The 18,988-nt window shown below is 35.2% G+C and overlaps 5 protein-coding genes across 5 annotated transcripts; all 5 read left to right on the top strand.

Moving 5' to 3' along the window:
- The first annotated feature begins 198 nt into the window (after window positions 1-198).
- LOC117615462 (BTB/POZ domain-containing protein At4g08455-like) lies at window positions 199-2,167 on the top strand. Its single transcript, XM_034344543.1, has 3 exons — window positions 199-668; window positions 1,253-1,774; window positions 1,866-2,167. The coding sequence occupies exons 1-2, from the start codon at window positions 405-407 to the stop codon at window positions 1,718-1,720; spliced, it is 732 nt and encodes a 243-aa protein (XP_034200434.1). The 5' UTR covers window positions 199-404; the 3' UTR covers window positions 1,721-1,774; window positions 1,866-2,167.
- A 546-nt stretch (window positions 2,168-2,713) lies between these two features.
- Window positions 2,714-4,327, top strand: LOC117615463 (BTB/POZ domain-containing protein At4g08455-like). The gene is made up of 2 exons (XM_034344544.1): window positions 2,714-3,039; window positions 3,797-4,327. Exons 1-2 carry the CDS (start codon window positions 2,863-2,865, stop codon window positions 4,244-4,246), a joined length of 627 nt encoding a protein of 208 aa, XP_034200435.1. The 5' UTR covers window positions 2,714-2,862; the 3' UTR covers window positions 4,247-4,327.
- A 1,698-nt stretch (window positions 4,328-6,025) lies between these two features.
- On the top strand, window positions 6,026-7,875 carry LOC117613903 (BTB/POZ domain-containing protein At4g08455-like). Its single transcript, XM_034342516.1, has 2 exons — window positions 6,026-6,340; window positions 7,123-7,875. Exons 1-2 carry the CDS (start codon window positions 6,149-6,151, stop codon window positions 7,621-7,623), a joined length of 693 nt encoding a protein of 230 aa, XP_034198407.1. The 5' UTR covers window positions 6,026-6,148; the 3' UTR covers window positions 7,624-7,875.
- A 3,503-nt stretch (window positions 7,876-11,378) lies between these two features.
- On the top strand, window positions 11,379-12,536 carry LOC117622608 (BTB/POZ domain-containing protein At4g08455-like). Its single transcript, XM_034353384.1, has 2 exons — window positions 11,379-11,642; window positions 11,957-12,536. Exons 1-2 carry the CDS (start codon window positions 11,454-11,456, stop codon window positions 12,443-12,445), a joined length of 678 nt encoding a protein of 225 aa, XP_034209275.1. The 5' UTR covers window positions 11,379-11,453; the 3' UTR covers window positions 12,446-12,536.
- A 2,751-nt stretch (window positions 12,537-15,287) lies between these two features.
- LOC117622524 (BTB/POZ domain-containing protein At4g08455-like) lies at window positions 15,288-16,356 on the top strand. The gene is made up of 2 exons (XM_034353269.1): window positions 15,288-15,546; window positions 15,779-16,356. The coding sequence occupies exons 1-2, from the start codon at window positions 15,355-15,357 to the stop codon at window positions 16,268-16,270; spliced, it is 684 nt and encodes a 227-aa protein (XP_034209160.1). The 5' UTR covers window positions 15,288-15,354; the 3' UTR covers window positions 16,271-16,356.
- The last annotated feature ends 2,632 nt before the right edge of the window (window positions 16,357-18,988 follow it).

Here is an 18,988-nt window from a genome sequence, read left to right on the forward strand (position 1 = left end):
AAAATTGAATATACGAATGAATTTGGAGACATTTTCGGGTATAGTGTTCGATATGTTGTGCTCATGATGCTTTTTCAGTTCATTTATGTATACATATTTTTGGTCGAATTGAGTATTGCGTGTATTAGGGCTGGATGGAAATAGCATACCGACACACCCCATTGCCCCATTGTTAATCATAGTGCGTCAAATTGAGAGTCATTTTCATCTATCAAGTTTAAACATGGTAGCTAAATTGGCATCTTTTATGTGTAAACTATTATAAATACACACATTCCTCGAAAGAGTCAATAGCTGTCAAAGCCATATCAGCACCACCGGAGCTTTGTTCGATTCGTCACTTTCACTTGAGTAGGAAAAGCGAGCAGAGGAGCTGAAGTGCTGTTTATCAGTTTTGCGATCAGATGAAGTGCATATCGTGCCAGGATCTCTACGACGAAGATGCCGCCGGCACGTGCAAGGAGTGCTACGAGGAGGCCAACGAGACCGAAGAGGAGCTGAAGCGCGAGATCGACGAACTCAAGGCCAAGGTCGCCTTCCTCAAGTTCTGGTCCCCAACTCCCAGCGCTAGGTCTCACCCCGCTTCCTTCTCCGACGTCGTTTTGGTTGCCTCCGAGGATACCTCCGCCGGGGCCCCTGTACCCGTTCCGGCCCATAAGGCCGTTTTGGTCAGTACCCATTTCGCCAAGTTGATTGATTCGCCTCGTTTTGTTGTAAATTCTTAGTGGGTCTGTGGGTTTTGTTCCTTTTAGTTTGCGGCACCTTGTGTTTGGTTTATTGTCTGAATGAAATGTGCCATGTTTACATAGAGCTGGAAAATGGTTAGCTTGAGAAGAGAATGATATATGGCTCTTTTGGCAGGGTATTGTTTTAATGTGATTGTCAACTTGTGTGTCTTCTGTGTGTGATTTGTTAGAAATGTACATTCGAGTTCCTGCCTTTTACTATTTTGTTTCTCCTGATAAATTTTTTCCTTTTCAGTAGTTCAAGTATTTTGAATCTTTGATCAATTTTGGGTTTTTCATGAATGTGTAAATTTGGGTTCGACTATTTTCATTAGGTATTAGGCAAAACTTGATTGATTATATATACTGTGCTATGAATCTATGAGCATTGGTCTTCGTTTTGTGTTTGTTGTTGTTATTGTTCATGTAGAAAGACTTTCAATTTGGATTAGATCACGTGTTCCGTGGAAATATGTCCCTTTTTGGTTCATCTCTGAATTTCTTTAAACATTTTGACACTTATCCAGGTGAGCCGTTCTCCGGTGTTCAGAGCCATGCTTGAGAATGAGATGGAAGAAAGCCTGAGTGGCACCATCAAGATTGGAGATGTGTCCTACGATGCCCTTCGCACGTTTGTCAACTACCTGTACACAGCTGAGGTATGCCTTGATGAGGATATGGCCTGCGACCTGCTAATACTGGCTGAAAAATACCAGGTGCAGCATCTCAAGGACTATTGTGAAAAGTTCTTGGTGTCCAAGCTGAATTGGGACAATTCAGTTATGAAGTACGCCTTTGCGCACCAGCACAATGCCAAGCATATCATCGACGCAGCCTTGACATTGATCACAGACAACATGGACAAGCTTACTACCCGGGAGCATTACGTGGAGCTAGTGGAGAAAGATCCACGACTCGTTGTTGAAATATATGAAGCTTATCTCTCCAAACAGGTCAATACTGCTGCCCAGAAAGATTCTTCCCGGAAGACATAGTCTAGTGAGCGATTTCCTCTTACCCTGACCTGAGCTTGCGATCAGTGTTCGTTTTCTCTGTATATTTAGTATAGATGAACTTAAAAATATACAAATATCAGGCGGTAGAACTTAAAAATATACAAATATCAGGCGGTAAATTTTGTGGTAGCACATGGAACATAAATTGTATGCATGTAGTTTTTGTTTTCAAATGAGCATTTTGGAGCCTTTCTTATTCTTACCGGTGGCATAATTGGAGCTAGCTTTTGTTACTCTGGACTGTATCTGGTGGCATAATTTGTCATTAAGTTAATGATCTGTGTGCAGATTGGCACTATTCTATGTGAAAGTTGTTCAACAGCTAATGTAATGCAGTGCTGGAAAAGGGCATCAGTGTGTGCACATTTGACCATCGATCCTATTGTGTGCAGTTGATGTACTTGAACAAAGTTTTGCACTTGACCATCCTATTGTTTGCAGTCCTTCATAAAAAAATCTTATCGACAAAAAGAGAACTTTAACTTGGGATAAACTAGAAGTTCATGTACACCGGTTAAAATTCAAGTACCAATAGTGACAAAAATTCTTCATAAATGGAGCCTCACCGTATTCCTTATCTTCCAATATTACTTGTCTGTTTTTTTTTCCCACGATTTTCAACAAGCAGTTTAAAATATAGATATAATTATTATTTTTTTCCAAAATTAAGAAGGAGAATGAGAGTTTTCTCACACACATTGCAAAGATGTCATGAATGTTAAAATCATTGATATGCAAGTTAGTGTTTTTTTTTTTTTTTTTTACTCGGCTAGTTTCTATTGGCAAAAATATTAATTTTAACAAACTAAAAATGAAAATATGAAATGTTATTGCAAATAATTTTTTTACAATTTTTAAAAAATGTCATTTTAATCTTTAAATTTTAAAATCAATCACTATTATCTTTATTATTATTATTTATTTATTTTTCTACAAATGAAATTGAAGCGTAGTGGCGGGACCCTTCCAAAGGAAAAGAAAAGTGAAAGAGCCCAATGAAGCTAGCTAGCTACCCCAACATAAAAATTGAAAATTGAAGCGTACTGATCCATGCATGAAAATTGAAATTACATTTGTTTTAAATTTCTTCTCTTGTTGATTTTATCTTTGACTACCCCAACATGAGGAACTGCATATCTTGCCAGATCAAGGCCAAGGTCGAGCAGCGCAACGAGGACCTCAACGCCAAGCTCGCTTTTCTCACGATGCCCCAGCCGGCTTCCTTTTCCGACGTCGTTCTGTTTGCCGACGACGATGACGAGCACCCCGTACCCGTTCCGGCCCATAAGGCTGTTTTGGTCAGTACCCATTTCGCTAACTTGCTGCTACTTTACTTGATCTCTTATTTTTGTTCAAGCTGTAACCTGGCCTGCCACTCTGTTGTTGCCCACGAGCTGTTCGATTATTTGCTCCAAAGGAACTCCCGGCACAGTTGGGCAAAACTTAGCCAAATTTGACTTGAAATGGCTAAAGAGGTTTTTTTGGTTAATCTTCAATACTTAATTATTTTTTAAATTTAAAAAAGAATTGGCTATACAGAAATTGTAGTGTTGGAATAATTTGGCCAGAGTCATTTTCTCTCTCTGAGGGTTAGCTACTAGTACTAGGAGCTACTAGCTGGTTTTTGGGGAAAGATTAGGGAGCGTTTGGTATTCTATTTAAATAAGGAACTCAAAAACTTTAATTTTTCTTAAAAATAAGGAGTTCTTAAATCTATTTTTAAGATTCAAAACCTTGTTTGATATGCGATTTGAAAACTGTTTTTAAGTCTTAAAAATTTCAGAACTTGTGGGTTGTTAAAAAAAAACATGAAAAAATAGATATTTTTTGTTTTTAATAATTGGGGTGTTTTTTTGGTTGTTCTTGAGTTTGATTTTTTTAAAATATGGCTACCAAACAAATTTTCTTTATTTTGAACTCAAATTTTGTTTTTGAGTTTAAAAAGTTAAATTCAATTGAATACCAAATATGCCCTTATTATTCTAGCTGGTTTTTGTTCGATGAACTCTTTGAATTCCTCTTAAATATTATGTATTTTGGCGTTCACTGGATCAGGCGAACCGTTCTCCAGTGTTGAGAGCCATGCTTGATAATGAGATGAAAGAAAGCCTGAGTGGCACCATCAAGATTGGCGATGTCTCCTACGATGCCCTTCGCGCCTTCATCAACTACCTCTACACAGCTGAGGTATGCCTCGACCAGCAATTGGCCTGTGAGCTCCTTGTAATGTCTGAAAAATTCCTGGTGCAACATCTCAAAGACTTCTGCCAGAAATTCTTGGTGTCCAACCTCAACTTGGACAATTCACTTTCGACCTACACCTTTGCGCACCAGCATAACTTTAAGCCGATCATCGACGCAGCCTTGACGCAGATCACAGCCAGCATGGACAAGCTTGCTTCCCAGGACGAGTACACGGTGCTGAAGGGGAGAGATCTGGGACTCTTATTAGAAATCTATGAAGCTTATTTTTCCAAACAAGCTGACACTACAATGTATATTTGAGGTCTGACTGTAATTATGCCAAACCTCAGTGGGTCTAAGAGAAATTCTTGCTTAAAATATATATTTGATAGAATTTAAATAGACTAAAAATAAAACATAAAATTTTATCCCAAGTAATTTTTTTAAAAAAACTTTTTAAAATTTTACATTTTATTCTTCAATTTTCAAATCAATATTGTCTTAATTTTTATGCTCAAAGATGAATCAATATCGTCCTTGATTTTTACATAAAGGTTTTCTATTTAAACCCCACACTTCTCTTTGTTCACTTCAACTTCGAATTTAAATTTTCATAATTTCTAAGAAAACTCCATTATCTTCTCAAAATACCCTTAAATACACCCCCAATTGAAAAAATAAAAAATAAGAGTTTTTCTATTTAAACCCCACACTTTTCTTTATTCACTCCAATACTTAAATCATTAAACAATATTAGTAGTATACATGAGATTTTGTCATTTTCACAAGGCTGTTTTTATCATGTGATGGTTTGGTTTCATTTTCTAATGACAGTGAAATCCAATGACCACAACATCTTATTTTATTTTTTACCCAACGGAAGGTACAATAATCATCTACTGTTTACTTTTGAGCATATAAAAAGTCAAGTAAATATAAATTTTTAAATAAAATATTAAAACAACCAAGCAATCAACAAGCCTTTCCATCAGCCAATACAAAGGGAAGAGAATAAGATCATTACAGCCAAGCAATCAACAAGTCTTTCCATAAGCTCTCACTGCAGCTTTTAAAGAGGTAGGTTCCTCAACATTCTACGTCTTTAAAAGAGAAGAGTAATCTTGCAATAGGATGTAGAAGAGTAATCTTACAATAGGATGTAGAAAAGTTTGTATTTTCTAAAACATAATATGAAGAGTGGTGAGACGTGTGTATAGATATATTAGGGTTAAGTATTAAGTTGAATGACCTTTTTTGTCTTTTTACACAATAATAAAATTTATAACTTAATAATTTAAATATTAAAATAAATAAAGAGAATTACAGAATTTAAATAGAAAATCTCTTTACATATATCTCACACAAAAGGCTAGATATAGATAGAAAGCAGTGTGGGGACCCCTTCTAAAGCAAAGTGGCAAACTCCTTCCAGAGGAAGGAGTCCAATAATTAATAATGACCCAAAAAAAAAAAGTGAAAACCCAATGAAGCTACTAATAAGGCAGAGCAGCAAAATGATCAATGGACAAAATTTTGGCAAACTACACCCCCACATATATGTCATCAAAAAGAGAAAAAGTCTTCAAATTGGGATAAACTAGAAGTCCATGTACATTGGTTAAAAATCAAGTACCAATTAATAGTGAAAAAATTCTTCCACAAATAGAGCCTCACCGTATTCCTCTTCCAATATTACTTAGTTTCTTTTTCATGATGTTCAACAAGTTGTTTAAGTGTTTGAATCTAATATCATTAATCTAAAAGTTAAAGTCTTTTTTCATTCGGCTAGTCCCGTTGACAAATATAAATATAATTTAAACAAACTAAAAATAAGAAAGGAAATACTGCAAATAATCCTTTTAAACTTTTTAAAAATGTCATTTTAATCTTTAAATTTTTATATCAATCAATATTGTCTTCATTATTATTATTATATTTTAATTTTAATGTGGCAGATGAATCAACATCGTCCTAGATAGAAAGCAGAATGGCGGGACCCTTCCAAAGCAAAGTGGCCGACTCCTTGCAAAGGAAGGAGTTAACCAAAGAGTCCAATGAAGCTAGATGACTACTTATATAAGGCAGGGCCAGGCAGGCAGCACAATGATAAATCGATGAAATTACATTTGCTTTAAATTTCTTCCTCTTGTTTTAATTTTTTATTTTTGTCAGCATAATATTTCTTCTCTTGTTGTTATTTATCTTTGAGTACCCCAACCCAACATGAACATGAGGAGGTGCATATCTTGCGAGGGCGGATATGATGCCGGCACCTGCTGCAAGCAGTGCCACGAGGACCTTAAGGCCAAGGTCGCTTTTCTCACGATGTCCCAGCCGGCTTTCTTTTCCGACGTCGTTCTGTTTGCCTCCTCCGACGAGAACTCTGTACCCATTCCGGCCCATAAGGGCGTTTTGGTCAGTACCCATTTCGCTAACTTGCTGCTACTTTACTTCGTCACTGTTGTTTTTTTTTTTTTGTATGTTCAAACATTTCGGTGGCTTTATTTTAATTTATTTTTTACAATAATAATATTCTAATTACTATAAGAGCATCTACAGTGAGGAGTGTAAATTCGGGAGTGTAAAGCCATTTTTATATCCCTTTTACACATTCGGGGGTGTAAATACGTTTTTTGCTCCAATGGGAAATGATGTAAATCTAAGATGTATAATTGTTTTGTTTGTTTTTCCTCTCTTTTCTAGAGTAGGTCCCGCCTACAAAAGATATAAAAATAGGTGTAAATGTACATTTTATTTTACATCTCCATGGTGGTGATGTACATTTACAACCTTTTACATCTCCTCATTGGAAACGATTCCAGTGACAAGGGGTGTATATTTAACATACACCCCCATATATACCCTCTCATTATGGATGCGCTAATGTTCAAAGAAAGACCGAACTTAAACTTGAGTGTAAAGAGCGGAACCTCGTCTGCAACTTTACTTTTATTCCTCCTTATTTAAAAAGAAAATTTTGAAATGTAAAAACCTTGTTTTTTGTATTAACTTTTAAGGAGTTATATATATATGTGTATGCACACAAATCAGATTATGTGACTTGCAAATGGAGGAATGATTTATCAGTAAACGGGAATATTTTTCATCTTGAATGGTCTTATCTAGCTGGTTTTTGTTCAATGCACTCTTTGAATTCCTGTTGAGCAATATGTATATTTTGGCTGGCACTGGATCAGATGAATCGTTCTCCAGTGTTGAAGGCCATGTTTGAGAATGAGATGGAAGAAAGCCTGAGCGGCACCATCAAGATTGGCGATGTCTCCTACGACACCCTTCGTGCCTTCGTCAACTACCTCTATACAGCTGAGGTATGCCTTGACCAGCAATTGGCCTGTGATCTCCTAGTAATGGCTGAAAAATACCAGGTGCAGCATCTCAAAGACTTGTGCCAGAAGTTCTTGGTGGCCAACCTCAACTGGGACAATGCATTTACGATCTATACCTTTGCACACCACCATGATGCCAAGCAGATCATTGATGCAGCCTTGGCGTTGATCACAAACAAAATGGACGAGCTTTCTGCCCGGAAGGACTATGAGGAGCTCAAGGAGAGAGAACCACGACTTATATTCGAAATATATGAAGCTTATTTCTCCAAACAAGCTAACACTACAAAAAAAATAATCAATAGTAGCGTTCCTTTTTTTAGAAACCCACAGGTTTGTCAGAGGATATAGGAACTCTAATGTAACGGGAAAAACACTTTTTGCTATTTCTGATTAATAACGCAATGACACGTAAGATAACTTTTTCACATGTCATTGTGTTATTGGCTAGATATAGCAAAAAAAATGATATCCCCATTATATATAAGTTTTTTTCCAGTACTACGGGTAGGTCACTACCCATGACACTTTGGTGAGATTTGTTGGCGTAATAATTGGCTTTTGTCAATAGAGAAAAGTAGACAACATTATGTTGACTTTCCAGCTGTCTTTAGACTTATATTTTATTATTATTTTCATCTTTGATTAGGCTAATTATTTTGTGAATTATATATATGTTTTAAATAATTATAATTTCCATTTGATATATTCTAATCGCATAACAACAATAATTCAATTTTTTCCTGATAAGATAATAACAATAATTCTTCGGTAATGCAATTCGTGTATAAAAAAACCAATCTAATATTAATATTCAATTAAATATAAATATTATACATGATGGTAATTAAGTAGTACAATACAGAAGCCTAACAAGACCTATTTCTAGTACTGCTAATACAAGCCTTCCTCTTATCCGAACATACAAATGATGAACAATTGAAGTCTCCTCCATCATCACTGTAAATAAATCAAAATGACAACGAAAGAACGCTAAGATTATAAACAAAAAGATACAACTAAAATTAGGTGAAAGAGAAATTTTACTATTGGACTATATTTCCATTAAAAAAATTGCAAAAAGAACATAAAAAATAGAGATATTTAGTCATATACCTATTCTTAGCATTAATAATATAGATAAACCCGACACTATTTAATTTATATAAAAAATATAAAAAAACAACAACAAAAAAACACAAAAAATGATAGGCCCTATTGAATTTAATTTTGACTATTAAATTACTTTAATGCCCTATTGAGTGTTTTTGGTTTTTTATGAGGTTTTGGGATTAGGTTTATTTTAAGAAATCAATGGTAGTTTTGCAATTTAAAAGAAGTTAAAAACATTTTTGTTATATTGTAAATGAGTTTTGAGTGTGTTTCTAAAGTTCAATTCATATAGATTTTTTTACAATTTGAACTTCAATATTAAGTATAATAGTGAATCCCCTAATAAAATATCATACAGAACCTGCAAAAGGGAAAAACCCATTAAAAAAAAAACCCAAAATGGAATTTGAAAGAATCGTTGTTCTTTGAAGAATTCAGAAGTGGGATCGGTGAATACCTCTGGATTGTTGTGGAAGAAACGCTGGTTGCTTTGCCCTGCGTTTCTTGTTTCAGGAGTCGAACAGCAAAGCAAAGGGCACTATTTGAATCAAAATACGAGAGAGAGAGAGAGAGAGAGAGAGAGAGAGAGAGAGCTTGTGACATTGGGATAGAGTTTGGAGAGGGATATTTCGAAAATATGATCCAGAGAAGCAAGCCCACTCTAGCTCTCAGATTCGAGATTTGATCTCGCCAACAAATTGATGAACGAAAGATCTCACACTCCAAGATATCGTGTTCTCCGGTCGAAGGTCACTGAGAGAATGCGAGGTTGATTTATTTTGGTTGGGAGAGATACCGCTCAGAGAGAATGAAGCAGGCCATAGTAAAAAATTAGCCGTGAAAATTACTGTTTTAGATGTTAATCACAATAATTAATTATATATTTAAATAAAAAATGTCACCAAAGTATTAAAGTGTTACAGACACTAATTTGTTACTTTAAATTGTCACCAACACAAATTTGGTTACTTTAAAAAGGTGACCTTTGCCTTCTTTTCTTTTATTTTTTGAGAAATTATATGATTGTATTCATAGTTCAGCCAAAAAAGCCACTAACTACAAAGTGCCATTACAATAATGGAGCGGTCTAATATCAAAATTAAGACAATCTGGTGTGTCTCTACTAACCATCAGGCATGATCGAAGAAACTCTGGAATAGGCATCCCAACTAAGATTTCAAACTTAGAATTTAAAAAAGAAAGAAAGATAAAGCTTGAAAAAACCAAGCCATAATAATACAAATAAAACTCTCACAAATGAGAGATGAAAAGCTCTCACAAAGGAGAGATGAAAAACTATCACAAAAGGAGAGGTGAAAACTACATAGAGAACCCAAAGAGTCTCTGCAACTTATTCCGAACACAAAGAAATTGCAACAAAGATGGTGGTGGAGATCCGACTCCGAAATGCGGGTGAAGATTCAACGCTGAGCCGCAGCCGCCTATAATGGTAGGATGAAAATCATAACAAAACTAAGACAAATAGGGAAAACCCTTTGTCTTTGAAAATGGGGAAAGAGGTGAAAGGAGGAAGAGAAAAGGGAAGAAGGGGGAAGAACAATGGCTTCCTCTCCCTCAAGCAAAATTTCATAATAACACGTCGTTTATAGATAATTGTATAGGGTGATATGATGGTCGTTAAGAATATTGACGACATATTAAGAAAACATATAGAGAAAATAGGAGAATGTAAAGAGATAAAGTCATGAATGTTTATAAGCTTTAATGGGATAAATCACATTGAAATACATGTAGTATATTTTAATTTTCAAAAGAGCTACATCCATGGCAGCCCTTTTACTGGTTCCGCCAATGACTATGAGGATGAATTTTGATTGTTTGTTGTTGTAACTTCATATGACTTGTGATTAGCATTCTGTTTGATCACCATTTCAGTTTGTTTTCAATTTTCATTTGTAGAAAAACTGAAAATGTGAAGATTGGTTTGGTAACATTTTTCAGTTTTAAAATAAAACTGGTAACACTTTACTACCCTTAAGATTCTCAATTTTCAGCCTTTGATAGCTGAAGTTTAGTTTCTGCATCTCTTTCCTAGTGTTTCCGGATGTTTGTTGTATCCCGACTCCATATGATATGGCATTATTTGTCAGCTATTTGCGTAGACAATAGATTGGGAAAGTTGTTCAACAGCTAATGCAGTGCTGGAAAGTCCATCATGCCCTGTGTGTGTGCACAATTCGAAACAAAGGTAATGAAAACAAGAGTTTTAATAGCATGGCATGTCTGTTAAATTGTGCACATTTGACCATCCTATTGTGTGCATTTGATATACAGAAAGGAAGTAATAATAATAATAAATGTTGCATTTGACCATCCATAGTTTGCAGTCCTTTATTTTTTTTAAATGAAATTTCTTATCGACAAAAAAAACTTCAAACTGGGATCAACTAGAAGCTCATGTATTATTTTGGTTGGGGATGGTAGTTAAAACTAACTAATAAAAGCGGAAAAATTCTTTCATAAATAGGAGGAAATTACTGTATGATACTGGAATACCACTATATAATAAAATTCATCCATGTGTTATAATATGGGTAGATTATTAAAATTTCTCACTTTTATGGTAACACGAGCTATAATTTTCAATAAATGAAGCCTAACCCCGTATTCCCCATCTTTCAACATTCCTTTTTTTTTTTTTTTTTTTGGGTGCAAATATATTCAAGAAGTTGTTTAAAATAAATATTAGATAAAATTTAAATAAACTAAAATAAAACATGAAATTTTATCACAAGTAATTTTTTAAACATTTTAAAAGTTATCATTTCATTCTTCAAATTTTTAAATCAATATTGTCTTTGTGTTTATCTTGGAAGATGATTCAACATTGTCCTTGATTTTTTTTCATATCTCACACAAAAAGGCTAGATATAGACAGAAGGCAGTGTGGGAGGGCCCCTTCCAAAGCAAAGTGGCGAACTCCGTCCAATAATTAATAGTAACCAAACAAAAAGAAAAGTGAAACCCCAATTAAGCTAATAAAAAGGCAGGGCAGCACGATGATGAATGCGTGAAATTACATTTGCTTTGAATTTCTTCTCTTCAACATGAGGTGCAAATCTTGCGAGAGCAGCTTCCAAGATTATTTCGCCGATACCTGCAAGCAGTGCCACGAGCACCACAAGGCCAAGGTCGCTTTTCTCGGGGCCACCCACCCGGCTTCCTTCTCCGACGTCGTTCTGTTTGCCTCCGACGACGAGGCCGCTGGTCCCATCCCGGCCCATAAGGCCGTTTTGGTCAGTACCCATTCCGCCAACTTGCTACTCTTCATCACTGTTTTTTTCTCTCAACAATTTGGGGACTTTATTTGTATATTTTTAATTTTTTATGAATTGGTTGATTTCTTTGGAGAACTATGTAACAACCTTAATTAGTAAATGTAATGAGAGATGTGATTTATTTAAATTTGTAGGTCGATGAATGCTAAATTTGATTGACTTGAAATGGCCAATGCGTTATTATAATTTCTTTGGAAAAACTTGTTTGATTGATTATATATATGAAGGGTGTTGTGATATTAAAGTTGTTATGAACAACATGTGTTTTTCAGGTGAGCCGTTCTCCGGTGTTTAGAGCCATGTTTGAGAATGAGATGGAAGAAAGCCTGAGCGGCACCATCAAGATTGGCGAAGTGTCCTACCGCACCCTTGGTGCCTTTGTCAACTACCTCTACACTGCTGAGGTACGCCTTGACCAGCAATTCGCCTGTGTCCTCTTTGTAATGGCTGAAAAATACCAGGTCCAGCATCTCAAAGACTACTGCCAGACGTTCTTGGTGGCCAACCTCAACTGTGACAATTCACTTTCGACCTACACCTTCGCGCACCGGCATAATGCCAAGCAGATCATCGACGCGGCCTTAATAGTGATCACAGACAACATGGACAAGCTTACTTCCCGGAAGGAGTACGCCAAGCTCAAGGAGAAAGATCCGCAACTCGTGATCGAAATCTATGAAGCTTTTCTCTCCAGACATTCTTCATTTTCTTGTGTGCGCACGGTTTCTTCTACGTCTTACGATGACTGTTGTGAGTGTTGATATGAAACCGAGCCCCAATTTTCAACAACTTCGGCCTTCACTGTGCTGTAGGTTTTACTTATTCATGAATAATCAATTTGGTTTTACTCTAGAGCATTTCCAGACTCGCCAAGTTTGACTTAAAATGCCTAATGAGTTTCTGTAATTACCAGGCACTTGTAAATGCTCCTCCAACAATGCTTGTAATTTTTTTTGTGTTAATCTTCAATATTTAATTATCCTTTAAATAAATAAAAAAGATTGGGACATACAAAAATTGTGTTATTGCCTAAAAATATGCTCAAGGAGTTATTTTTGGGAGAATTTTAGGTAAAAATGACTTGAGAGTAGTTGGAGCATTAGGCAATACTTTCTCCCATCTCTCTTTGGTTCAAGTGTTTTCTCCCTTAGCTAGGCATATTATTTTCTTTAATTATGTCAAGATCTAGTGGTGCTCCTATTTGTATATGGAACATATCTCCTTTTTAGCTATGGGCTTATTGTTTGTACTTTCTGGAGGCTTGGGGTTATCTTCTGGAGGAGAAGCCAATGTCTACTGTCAGAGTTTGGGTGTTGTGACCTGGTGGAGAAATGATGGTGTTGTGATGCTTGTACGAGTGTCTGGAGGAAGACAGCGGATATGCTCTTTCTCTTACTGATACTGTCCTCTTTTCCAAATACTGGCAAAAGTAGAGTTGCTTGCCGATTGCTGGGTTTGATTTGGCATAATTTACATGAGAATTATGCTGTGTTTGTTTATGTATTTGGCTTCTAGTGAGCTAAGTTTAATGTTTTTTTTATGCTGGCTCATTTTTAAATCACCTACAACTCTTTTTTTTTAGTTTTATGTAAAATACCCAATTTTTTCAAATAATACCCAATGACTAGGATCCAACTAAGCAAGTTACATAATATAACTTAAAATCTGATTTATTGTATTTTTTGAATCCCAAAACTACCCATATTTATAAGTTAATGTGTCATGGGGGGTGTAACTAACGACACCCATTGAATTTGGAAATATCTTCAAATAGTTGTAATGGATGTCGAAACTAATTTAGAAACTTATTTGAAATTAAATATTAAATTCCACATTAAAGTATTAGTAATCTATTTTTGAATTAATGGTGTTTTCCTTCTATGAATTACAACTAGTAATCTATTTAAAGTATTAATAATTTAAATACAATATTAAATTTAGGAATTAATATTGTTTTGTTTTTATGAATTATACGATCAGTATTCTTTTTTTATTATAGTTTTATGAATAATAGTGCACATTCTAATTATGTTGAAAAATAATTTGATAATCTATTTATTGTTTTGTTTTTAATTTTTTTTAATGAACCTTTTTTTTCTCCAAATATTGTACCTTTTTTTTTTCTTTATTACTTGTTTTATAAACAATAATTTGATCATCTATTTATTGTTGTTTTTTATGAAAACAATTTTTTTATTTAAATGAGCCTATTTTTTCTCTCAAAAGAATGTACCTATTTTTTTTTTTTCTAAATAATGTACCTATTTTTTTTTCCTAATAATGTACCTATTTTTTGTTTTCTAATAATGTACCTATTTTTTTTTTTCTAAGAATGTACATTTTTTGTTTTATAAAAAATAATTTGATCATCTTTTTATTTTTTGTTTTATGAAAACAATTTTTTTTTAAATGAGCCTATTTTTTCTCTCAAAATAATGTACCTATTTTTTCCCCTAAACAATTTACCTAGTATAATGAACCTTTTTTTTTTTTCTCTAAATAATGTACCTTGTTTTTCTCTAATAATTATACCTAGTAAAACAATTTACCTTGTATAATGAACTTATTTTTTTCTTCTAAGTAATGTACCTATTTTTAATTTATAAAAAATTTGCATAAATTTCAATTATACAACGTACCTATTTTCTATAAATTATTGTGTACCTATTTTTAATTTATGAAAAATGTACATAAATTTCAATTACAAAGTAATTGACCTATTTTTGTTAATTTTTTTGGGTAAATAATTTACCTATATTTTTAAAGGTAGATATTTATATTTATATTTTTCATATGTGCATTATTGGATATGTAATTTACATATTTTTTTAATTTGCAATTTTAAGGGGCCATATGTTAGAGGGAATGGCAACCAAAAGAAAGGGGGTGATTGATATGCTATTAATAGGGAGTTTTAATTACAATTATGACAGTTAATGAAATGCTTGGAATAAATTACAAATAAAATATGAAGTCTGATGGCAAGGATGTAAAAACATAGGAATACTACGACATTTTATATCCTACTGGTTATTTAAGTTTGAAATTGGGTTTTACACATAAATTTATAGAATGATGGGTATATGTCTAAGAAATAGAAATTGTAGGGACCTATATTGGACAAGCCCTTATTTTTATACTGGAAGATCAAATCAACATCGTCCTTGATCTTTTCATTTCACACAAAGGCCAGAATTGAGATAGAAATCAAAGTGGCGGGCCCTTCCAGAAGAAAAATACAAGTAATATTAGAAGACTAGAAATATAATAAATTTCACTATTAGACTCTTTCCTCTAGAGTCTGGAAGGATTTTTAAACTTTAAAATTTGAATAAAAATATCGAGATCACATGAATAACTATTCTTAACTAATTAAGCTACAATTCGTTTTAATATTGCCTTTATTTATATCATGAAAGATGAACCAACATCATCCTCAATCTTTTCATCTCCTAGGTACAGATAGAAAGCAGAATTGCGGGGCCCTTACAAACCAAAGTGGCGAACACCTTCCTCCGGAAGGAGTCCAATAATTAAATAGTAAACCAAAGAAAAAGAAAAGTGAACCGTCCAGTGAAGGTAGCTACTAATATATAAGGCAGGGCAGGCTGCACAATGATCAATGCATGAAAATTAAAATTACATTTGCTTTAAATTTCTTATCTTCGACATGAAGTGCATATCTTGCGAGGGCAGATACGACGGAGACGACGCCGGCACTTGCAAGCAGTGCCACGAGGACCACAAGGCCAAGGTTGCTTTTCTCACCACGACCCATCCATCTTCCTTCTCTGACATATTTCTGTTTGCCTCCGACGACGAAGAGGCCGCTGGACCCGTTCCGGCCCATAAGGCCGTTTTGGTCAGTATCCATTCAGCCAACTTGCTACTTTACATCATCTCTGATTTTTGTTCCACGATTTCGTGACTATTGTTGTTTATTTCTAGGCAAATCACGTGTCTAGAAGAAAATATTGTGTGTTTTGTTACGAGTTATTTATATATATGTAGGCGTACGTGTGATGTGAGATGTGATTTATTTGTAGGCAGATTAATGATTTATTAGCAAATGTGATTTATATTATGTGTGTTAGGTGAGCCGTTCTCCGGTGTTGAGAGCTATGCTTGAAAATGAGATGGAAGAAAGCCGGAGCGGCACCATCAAGATTGGCGAAGTGTCCTACGGCGCCCTTTATACCTTTGTGAACTACCTATACACAGCTGAGGTATGCCTTGACAAGCAATTGGCATGTGACCTCCTAGTAATGGCTGAAATATACCAGGTGCAACATCTCAAAAACTACTGCCAGAAGTTCTTGGTGTCCAACCTCAACTTGGACAATTCACTTTTGACGTACACCTTTGCGCACCAGCATAACGCTAAGCCGGTCATCCATGCAGCCTTGACGTTGATCATAGACAACATGGACAAACTTACTGCCCGGGAAGAGTACGCTGAACTAAAGGAGAAAGATCCACAACTTGTATTTGAAATCTATGAAGCCTATCTCTCTAAACAAGTTAATGAAGCAGCAGCAAAGAAGGCAGTGGCGGAGCTAGAAGCTAATATGTGGGAGTACCAGTAACATAAATGCAAGATTATATAGAGTTATATTTTAACTAATATTGTAGTTGATGCATAAGAAAAAATTGAGTTTTCATGGAATTATGATTGAGGCATTTTTTAGGACAAATAAGTAATTTCCTATTAAATTGTTTAAAACTAATGTTTTCTGGCTTTTCACCTCGAGCTACACACAACTGTTTTCTGGCTTTCCTCCTCACCCACTTAATTATAAGAGAGAGAGAGAGAGAGAGAGAGAGAGAGAGAGAGAGAGAGAGAGAGAGAGAGAGAGAGAGAGAATGGCGTCGTTTTGGACCAAGTCATTTAAAAAAAATTTTGAAGCCGCCTAGAACAAAACGACGTCGTTTTGGCCAAAAAGACGAGCTTGTCCTCTTCTTCTCCATCCCCTTCATAGCCTGCTGTTGTCCAAATTTCAGGACTTTCTGTTGGAAATATGACTACAAATTGCTATAAAATAAACAAATAAATACTACAAACAAAACAGATTTTTTCAAAAGGAGAATTGAATTAGAAGAAGCTTAATTGAGTCGAGGCAAGTGTTGGACACTCTGACCTTAAGACGAATTACGTCCCACACTGGTGCTTATGGTTCACTAGCATTCGCTTATCAGGATACAATGGCTTCCCTCCTTGTAAAAGAAGCACTGCAATTCACAAGGAACTTTGAACTAAATTATGCAGGAACCTCCCTTTATGAAAACTCTAATACTCTCTATATATGGAAGTCTATATGTTGTGAATTTAATTGAATGATAAAACTGTAGGAGGATTGTTCTATTTATAGATGATGAAATACCCTTTCCAAAAAGGTATCCCAATCTGAAAAGGCAAACAATTCATCCCTAGGTGTCTAATAGGGTTCCAGACACATATGAAGAGTTGTCACCCCCTAATTGAAGATGGGTCATTATAATAACCCAAGGTTCATGTCTTTAACCCAATAAATTTTATTAATTTCCATTCAAATAGAAAATTTAGTAATTTCTCTCACTTTCTTCCCATCCATGGGGGCCATGTGAGGACCTTCATAGCTATTTTACAGCCATCCATGGGGTCCCTTAACCCCTTTGGTCCCTATGTCCATCCGCCACTGGTTCTTTGGCTTCTTATCTTCCCATAATTGGAGAGGAATGTCCATTGAAGATTATGAGGTTCTAAGTGAGTATGAATAAGAATGATGACTGTTTGTTGTCGTGACTACAAATGATGTGTGGAATTTTTCAGTTTTTGAAATCTATGAAGCTTATCTCTCCAAACAGGCCGCAGCAGCACATAAGGGTTCTGCGAAGTTTAAGGTTAAAACTACAGCAGTCGAGGTTCATTCCTCAGTTACTTGTGTATATCCACAACCCAAAAGATATTATCGGTTGTGTGAGGAATAAAGTGCAGTTTGTTGCATTTCAAGTGATCTTCACAACCTTGTACTATGAAACCAAGCCATCATTTTCAATAACTATTTCTACAGCCTTCATCAAATCTGATGGCCTGAATCTGTGGCCCAAATACCCTCTGCCATCCCATGTCTTGAAGCAAATCATAAATGATCCATGGGGGCCATGTGAGGCCCTTGGGAATAATAGTTTCATACTCTGTTGTCCTCTACTTTGGTCTCCACCATCTCTCCTTCTTACCTAAAACAAATAATAATTAGTAGTTTTCATAATATGAAATTTTGATTGGTGAAAACATAGTTGAAACCGTGGCACTTACTACAAGTTTTTCTTTGGCAACTTTCCTCTTCCTAGTAGGCTTTATGTTGGGATTTCTAGTTTCCTAATAAGCAAAGTCATCAAGTCAGAAACTAAATCAAATACATTTAAATGTAAAGCAATAAGCCTATAATGACACATACCTTACAACTAATTCGATTATGCCTTCCACCGCAATTGCCACACTTTAAAAGGATGGCTTACCTAGGAAGCTTATATGGATTAGCAGGTTGTTTAGGTTCATCAACAACTTGTTTTCTTGTCTTCTTAGGCCTACGAGGCTGCTTGTGGTATTTTGGAGAGAGTAATAGAGGTAAATTAATCTTCATCCACTGATCTTGGCTAGTCATAGGCATAATCATTGGTTCATAGGCTCTCAAATAAGCTTCTTTCTTGTACACTACATCTCAAAAGTCCTCTGGATTCCCATGAAACCAACTTATTGCAGCACAACAACATGGTATTCCATTCAAATCCCAAGCATGGCATGAACAAGAGTGAGCATTCAAATCAACAGCAAAGTTACGGCCACTATGGTGCATTACTTCAAACTTATTCTGTCCAGCAGCCTTAGGAATGCACCACTGAGCTTTTCCTTTGTTTTTTTCTAATTCTTGGCCCAACTTGTCCATGCCATTTCTCACAGAAAACCTTTCTTCTAGTCATCAACAACATTATATACAACCGAATTCTTTCTAGCATAGTCAAAACAGGCTTGTCTTTGGCATCCTTTATGCTACGGTTGAATGCCTCACATAGGTTGTTCATAAGCATGTCACACTTGGAATTACTCTTGAAATATGCCCTACTCTAATGCCTAGGATCTTTCTCTGCAAGCCAATCATGTGCAGGTTTAGACAACTCTAACATCTTTCTCATTTGTGCATGAAACCATGACACTGTTGTGGCCCTAGCAATTGCTTCCATTTGATGTTTCAAAGCAAGACCTCTATGTTCCAAATAGAAGTTTCCATATAAATGTTTTAAACAATGTCTATGCTCTGCATGAG

The sequence above is a fragment of the Prunus dulcis genome, chromosome 1, assembly GCF_902201215.1.
Source record: "Prunus dulcis chromosome 1, ALMONDv2, whole genome shotgun sequence".
Taxonomy (NCBI): domain Eukaryota; kingdom Viridiplantae; phylum Streptophyta; class Magnoliopsida; order Rosales; family Rosaceae; genus Prunus; species Prunus dulcis.

What these genes read in the sequence shown, in the direction of transcription:
- LOC117615462 (XM_034344543.1), top strand. Translation starts at nt 405, where the DNA reads ATGAAGTGCATATCGTGCCAGGATCTCTACGACGAAGATGCCGCCGGC. An exon ending in CGGCCCATAAGGCCGTTTTG is followed by an intron (nt 669 to 1,252) that starts GTCAGTACCCAT and finishes ACACTTATCCAG; the next exon opens with GTGAGCCGTTCTCCGGTGTT.
- LOC117615463 (XM_034344544.1), top strand. Translation starts at nt 2,863, where the DNA reads ATGAGGAACTGCATATCTTGCCAGATCAAGGCCAAGGTCGAGCAGCGC. An exon ending in CGGCCCATAAGGCTGTTTTG is followed by an intron (nt 3,040 to 3,796) that starts GTCAGTACCCAT and finishes TCACTGGATCAG; the next exon opens with GCGAACCGTTCTCCAGTGTT.
- LOC117613903 (XM_034342516.1), top strand. Translation starts at nt 6,149, where the DNA reads ATGAACATGAGGAGGTGCATATCTTGCGAGGGCGGATATGATGCCGGC. An exon ending in CGGCCCATAAGGGCGTTTTG is followed by an intron (nt 6,341 to 7,122) that starts GTCAGTACCCAT and finishes GCACTGGATCAG; the next exon opens with ATGAATCGTTCTCCAGTGTT.
- LOC117622608 (XM_034353384.1), top strand. Translation starts at nt 11,454, where the DNA reads ATGAGGTGCAAATCTTGCGAGAGCAGCTTCCAAGATTATTTCGCCGAT. An exon ending in CGGCCCATAAGGCCGTTTTG is followed by an intron (nt 11,643 to 11,956) that starts GTCAGTACCCAT and finishes TGTGTTTTTCAG; the next exon opens with GTGAGCCGTTCTCCGGTGTT.
- LOC117622524 (XM_034353269.1), top strand. Translation starts at nt 15,355, where the DNA reads ATGAAGTGCATATCTTGCGAGGGCAGATACGACGGAGACGACGCCGGC. An exon ending in CGGCCCATAAGGCCGTTTTG is followed by an intron (nt 15,547 to 15,778) that starts GTCAGTATCCAT and finishes TATGTGTGTTAG; the next exon opens with GTGAGCCGTTCTCCGGTGTT.